Consider the following 6,797-nt stretch of genomic DNA (forward strand, 5'->3'; position numbering starts at 1 on the left):
GAAGTACCAACCCAACAGATTTCCAGCCTCAGATCAGTAATGAGGTTATGTTATTGGAATATGTAAATAATTGTGTGGCGTCGTGCTAGTTTTGCATTGTTTTTACTGATTTGTTACTTACAAACACTAATATTTATATAATATCTGTCAAAACGGTACCGCTGTTGTATCACTACAATTATGAGTGGAAAGGTGACATTTTTGAAATTTATTTGCTTCTTTGATTCGTTGGTAGAACTGATTCATGCGTCAGAAAAATTGATAAAGTCTGTAGCAGTGTAAAACCACACTGATTACCAATAAATTCGTGAATTAATTCATGAAGAACTTCGTCAATTTATTCATCAATAAATTGTCAATGTAAAACAGCTATATTAACTGTTTTACATTGATAGAATAAATTGATGAAGTTATTTGACAGCTGATTTGGTGCATTACACTTGTCCAATTTCTTGATGAAGCGACTTCATCAATTAATTGATCAATATAAATTGTCAATGTAAAACAGCTTTTAGAAGTAGTCAAAATTGTGGTTTGATTTATTCGTGATTTACACCCTACTGCTTTAGAATTCGAGTATAGTGTACACCATTGCATGTATACCAAGTTTTGAATTCGTATAAGAAGAGCATACAATTAATCTTTATCAAACAAGTTTATATATGAAGTTCGACCTTAACTTTTACATTTTAATACTAACTAGTTAATAGAAAGAGTACTTATTTTTAATCCCAGAAAGAAAGCATTACTAAAAGTGCTGGAAGCTATTAAAGGCATTACATTGAATTTAATTTATTTGCAAAGCAGATCGCATACCTGGAAACAATACAGGGTGTTCTACAAGCTCTATAACAAACTTTGACGATTGGTAGCTGGATTAATTTCAAACAAAGGTCCGATTTGTTTTTGTTTAGAAGTTACAAGTATTTTAAAAAATAAAACTTCATATTTCAATCAAAGTAGTCTTCTAAACAAAAACGAATCGGACCTATGTTCGTATAAAAAAAATGTTTGGAATTAACCCAGCTACCATCTGTCAAAGTTTGTTATAGAGCTCGGAGAACACCCTGTATAAAGAACAGTAAGGACGTAAACCGCAACAAAATATCCTAATCCTCCCCTGTACCCGATGAATCACGGAAAACGACCCCCGTCATCCTGCGTGCCGCCCCGTGCTCCGATGCGCTTTTCCCCGAATACGTAAGCGCGCCCATTTTGAGCATGTCAAAACACAAAAGCATTACAATCAATACTTTGCCGGCGGTGAGGCGTGAGCCGAGGAAACAAATAGGGAAGAGGGAAGGCTTTCGAGAAGGTCTCGTCGACCCAGAGGCGAAACGCGATAATAAAAAAAAAACAAGTGCTTCAATTAATTCAAGTAATACCGTTCGAAAACAACCTTCGGGAACGCGAACCGGGAGGACCCGCGGGCGAGGTACGCGTTATTTACGCCGTTGCGAATTCTCTTCGCGGTGGTAGCCGTGCTGAAACGGCGAGTGAATATTTTAAACCGGTGATTCATTGTATCGACACACCGCAGGTTGTGTGTGGTTCTGTTCCGAATCCGCTTTGTTTACGATTTATTTGTCCGCGAGAAGTTGTACGCAAAAAGTCGCAGGTGAAATGGCCTCCAAAGTTATCATGAAGATACCTGTCGCGCCGTTCGGTCAGGTAAGACCTACAGATCATTTTTAAAAAGTGCAATTTTTTGTGATCCAAGCCCTTTTCTTATCGCACTGTGTTATATAACTGTTCCAACATCCCAATTTTATTCCTATGTCTCTTGTTAAAAATGAATGACGCTAAAATGATTTAAAGCGAAGAAGACCTCTTTTTTTATACTAAAATATAAAGGCGCCAAAATATTTGTGGGATTGCCTCGTTAATTAAACAGGTACTAAACTATGGAAATGTCATTAGTAAAATTGTTTCCAGCAGCGTCAAGGGAGATTTAAATTGTTTGTGTTGTTTATTCTATGAATTCAGGCGTAAAATTATAAAAAAAAAACAAAACAGTGCTTAGTCACCACTACTACATAACCTTAAAATAGTTTGCAATATAATGCTGTTGGACTAAATTTAAATATTACAAGTTTTCTAAATTAAACAGTTAGCATATTTTTTATATAAATATACAAAATATTAGATCATCTTTATGTATACGATCCTCCAATATTAAGAAAAGGGAAATGGTTTCTTTTATCGTTTTTGCGGTTTAAAAGTTAAAACGCATTTATAAATTATGCAAGCATTGTTTATCGACAATAGACGTCAATTGCATTTTAATTTTTTGTAAAAGACGTGAACCATTCGCTTCAGCATGTAAATATTGATAAAAGAGTCGTTCTGGTTTAAAAAAAAAAAAATACTTCCATATTTAACTCTCACAATTAACTCCTACGAATATTTTTTATCTGAAAAACAATTCAATTATATTACATGAAAGTAAATTTATTAAAGATTTACGGAATAAATCAAGGTAAACGATCTGTATTATGGTCATTGCCATAATCATTTTATCCACCTATTTATTCATGATCAGTCGTAATTTGTAATTTAAATAAATGTAAATGTTCCAATTTAATCACCTCTAAAGTATTAGATATGCAACCAGTTGTACACGATGAGTTGCATGTAAGTTGTCTATAATTATGTATTTTTTCTTGTGAAGGTGAACAAATCAAAGTCGGGTAACGTTATCGCTGGGGAGATAGTCGTACCCCGATCTCAGGACGTCTCTCCCAGGCCTGCGGAGACCCCAAAGGGACCGGAGAATGTGCGGATCGCCCAGCTGGAGCAGAACATCAAGTTCTTGCAAGAACAACACCACCTCATGCTCACTGGCCTGCACAAGGAGATCGAGAGTCTCAAGAGCAGAAACAGGGGTTTGTGTTTTACCGCACATCCCAGTAATTAAGGATTCGAGTAAACAAACTTTCGTTTCAGAGCTCCAGTTTCAGCTGGTGTTTGTGAAAGGCACCTTGCCGAGTTCCGGGTCTCCGTCTTCTCCCGAAGACGATGCAAAGCACAAGGTACATATTCGCAGATGACAAACTGTTTTTAGGTTTCGATATTAATTTTTGCGTTTCACAGGTCTATTCCAGTCCAAAACCCTTCAATATAACACCTCTGCAGGTGGAGATATTGGAGAAGGAACTGAGCGACCTGAAACTTCAGCTGCAGGAAACTGAAAGCCGTAACCTGTATTTGTCTGCGATAGTGGACGAACAGAAGAAGTATGTCTTTTTCAGATTTCTTTTTCTGTTTTTGTATATTTATGTGGCACCTAATTATTTTTGATTTTAGGTTGCGACTTATTGTTGTTGTACAAATAGACCACGGGACCACATACAAAGAAAAAAATGATTACCAGCAATCTGTAACTTTGCATGCAGCTTAAGTTTGACGGGTCTCCCAAGATTTGACTACTAGGAAAATTTAACAGTGGTAAGTTTTCCCCTGATATTCAGGAAAAGATGTCAAGATAAACATGGAATGTTATGACCAGCACTTTTTTTTAAGTTTAAATGAGATATATTTTTTTTAAACCCCCCAAAAAATTTGTCCGACAAAAATGTTGGTATTTTGAGTTTATCCCCCACCCCAAATATGTCGATTTGGTGACATTATAGTTGGTGACAACCAGCAAGCTGATTTTTCTGGGGTTTGGTAATAAGATTTGAAATGAAAGTATCTTATTCGACAAAATTCTTGAGAAGTTTTTGCAGTCCAACATCCCAAAGATGTCGACTTAACGACAACATGGTTGGTGATAACCAGCTGTCGGACAAAAGCGTCATTATTTAAAAAAATGCAATATTAATCTGAGATTTTATTTGTCCGACAAAATTATTGGTTTTTTTTTGCTTGTCCGACAAAATTAAACGATAAAATTTTGCGGTTTCAATACTTACGCCTGATGTAGAAGAAAAATTTATATTTAATAAAAACAATATATGAATAAAAAAAATTTTAAATTTTTCAAATTTCAAAATTATTATGACTAATTTAAATTTATCTTTTTTATACAATTACAAAAAAATTGTATACAGGGTGGTCCCGAGCTAATAGGTCAAAATTCATGGGTGGATTCTCGAAGCAAAAATATTGCGATTTAGCCGAACTTACCTTAGTCCAAAAGTTGATAGTTGAAGAGATACAGGGTGTTAAATGTAAAATATTATTTTATTTGTTTTTCATTTATTCCTTAACAAATGCAAATATCCTCACAAAATTTTGAGGTTTGGAGTTCTTTAAGTAGAGGAATTGAAATGTGTTCACATTTTGGTTAAACTTCATAGAGGGCGCTAGCTGCAGTAGATTGAATGTGTTAAAAACGACATAACTTTTTTATACTTTAAGGTATCTCATCTGGTATCAAATTCTTATTTTCCAACTTTTTTTACACAAAAAAGCTACACTTTATAAAACTAGCTGTCTCCCACCGTTTTCGAAATATTTGGCTTTGAACCTTCCAGTCATTTTGCATTAAAGATTTATACTTTACAACAAGACAATCTTTTAATAAAAGCGTTAATAAATGTATAATAATATTTTTAAAATTGATTTAAAATTGGTGTAATTGATTTTTCAAGAACAAAACTATGTGTAAACTGTATGTCAAAACAAGATTGCAAATTTTAATTTAAAACAATACAAGCAAAAATGTATGCATTCATTGTACAGTTACCATTTTTTATAAAATAGTTACAATAGTTTATAAAATAAAATGTACATATAAGTTTTTTGAACAAAGAAATCATTTTGATGGAGATTAATTAAATTAGTTAGACATAATTATTTATGAATTTCAATTTCTGTTGCTCCTGTTAACAAGATAATTTTCTTATTTATTCTTCTTTATTTTTTCATTAAAAAATTAATTATTTTATAGCGGAATGAACATTAGGTACCACAAAAATAGTTATTTTTCCCATTTTTAAGGCAAATTTTCCAATCTTTTTGGCGGACAAGTATATTATTGTGTTATACATTTCAATTATTAGAGAAAAAAATCAAAACCAGATTGCTGGTTATCACCAACCATGTTGTCGTTAAGTCGACATCTTCGGGGCGTCGGACTGCAAAAACTTCTCAAGAATTTTGTCGGACAATAAGATACTTTCATTTCAAATCTTATTACCAAACCCTCCCAGAAAAATCAGCTTGCTGGTTGTCACCAACCATAATGTCACCAAATCGACATATTTGGGGTGGGGGACAAACTCAAAATACCAACATTTTTGTCGGACAAATTTTTTGGGGGGTTTAAAAAAAATATATCTTTCATTTAAACTTAAAAAAAAGTGCTGGTCATAACATTCCATGTCTATGCCAGATTGACATGTTTTCCTGAAAATCACGGGAAAACTTACCACTGTTGAATTTTCCTCATAGTCAAATCTTGGGAGACTCGTCAAACTTAAGCTGCATGCAAAGTTACAGCTTGCTGGTAATCATTTTTTTCTCTGTACGTGGGCCCGTGGACTAAAAGTATTAATAGTTACCTGGTACTGGTCACTACATTGTTTTATTAAGAAAAAATTGATGTAAAACTGTTAAAAATTATTTAAACATTTCATGACGGGTTTCTTTAGCCCATTACATATACCAAGGACGACTGAATTTTTCAGGAAACTGGAACGCTACGAACGCGACCGCGAAAAAGAACGAGAACGTGCGATCCAACCAGACCCCGAGCTCCTCCGCAAACTGGACGACGCCGAGGCGATAATCCGACGTTTACGTAGAGAGAATTCGGACCTGAGAAGGGAGAACTGCCTCACCACCGCCCACTACCAGCAACCCAGGGAGCCCCCCGCGCAACGAGAGAACGGATACACCTCGCCCCGTTCCGGCCAGAACCAGGGACGGGGCAACAGCGGTGGCCGCCACAGGAGCAACAACGGAGGCCACTACCGGGGCAATTGGTTTCCCCCCCTCCACTCGCAGAGCTACTGGCAGGGGGGAAGGAACAACGAGAGAAACGGCCTTCCGGTGGATGGCCAGAACGTTCTGCCAAATCTGCAACCCGGCGAGGGCCCGAACGGGACCCAGTACCAGGGCAGAAGAGGAACGAATAATAACCACTACCACAACGGAGACGGCAGGAAGTACAGGGGCGGACAGAAGAACCACAAGCCAACGTAATATGCGGAACAAGGTCCGCGATTTCTTTTCTAACGGATGCTTTTAAGGGCTGTTTGTATAATTTTAGCGACTAAAATGTATGTACGGTTCCCAGCTGGAAAAAACCTTTGTTTCACACCACCCGACGTCTTGTAATTGTAGACGGGCGGGAAGTTACGGGTCTCGTAGCTTGAGATTAATATGATTCAATCCATCGGTATGAGTTTTACTTTTGCTCTACTTTCGGGATGTCCGGGAAACGGCGGGCACTCGCTCGGATTTGGGTAGCTCCTGCAAATATGAAGTCGCAAGTTTCTATAAATTTTTCTTATTCAGGCTCACCCTGTATAGTTATTAGGTCGAAATTGTTAGTTGAAAATTGATTTTTTGTTGTAACTTTTTTGTTTCTTTAATCTTGTATAATTTTTGGAAAAAACTATGTCATTTGAAGCTGTTTCTATTAACGTCTTCCATTTACCGACACATACATTGGGGGCCCAGGGCCAAAGCCTCGTCGACAGTCTCGGTCCATCAAAAAAGTTTACAGGCTTGCCTTTTTATTTTTGTCACTGTTTTTAAGATTCTGGTGCTAAGTGAAAAATTTTGGTATCAATATAAAGAACAATTTTTGAGATAAACACGTTTAAGAGGGCTCTATAGAAAATAGG

General features: G+C 36.2%; 1 protein-coding gene across 2 annotated transcripts in view; it reads left to right on the top strand.

Annotated features, from left to right (window-relative positions):
- The window catches only part of LOC108903432, a 10,394-nt gene extending 3,597 nt beyond the window's left edge, over positions 1-6,797 (top strand). Inside the window, exons 1-5 of one of the 2 annotated variants that reach the window (XM_018705606.2) lie at positions 1,276-1,671; positions 2,672-2,885; positions 2,947-3,032; positions 3,094-3,236; positions 5,634-6,797. In XM_018705606.2, the coding sequence (XP_018561122.1) occupies positions 1,624-1,671; positions 2,672-2,885; positions 2,947-3,032; positions 3,094-3,236; positions 5,634-6,150 (1,008 nt within the window). In that variant the 5' untranslated portion in view covers positions 1,276-1,623 and the 3' untranslated portion in view covers positions 6,151-6,797. Of the gene's footprint in view, positions 1-1,275; positions 1,672-2,671; positions 2,886-2,946; positions 3,033-3,093; positions 3,237-5,633 lie in introns of those variants that run through there. The other variant, XM_018705605.2, reaches the window with a different exon arrangement.

The sequence above is a fragment of the Anoplophora glabripennis genome, unplaced genomic scaffold (genome assembly GCF_000390285.2).
Source record: "Anoplophora glabripennis isolate ALB-LARVAE unplaced genomic scaffold, Agla_2.0 scaffold82, whole genome shotgun sequence".
Classification (NCBI taxonomy): Eukaryota; Metazoa; Arthropoda; class Insecta; order Coleoptera; family Cerambycidae; genus Anoplophora; species Anoplophora glabripennis.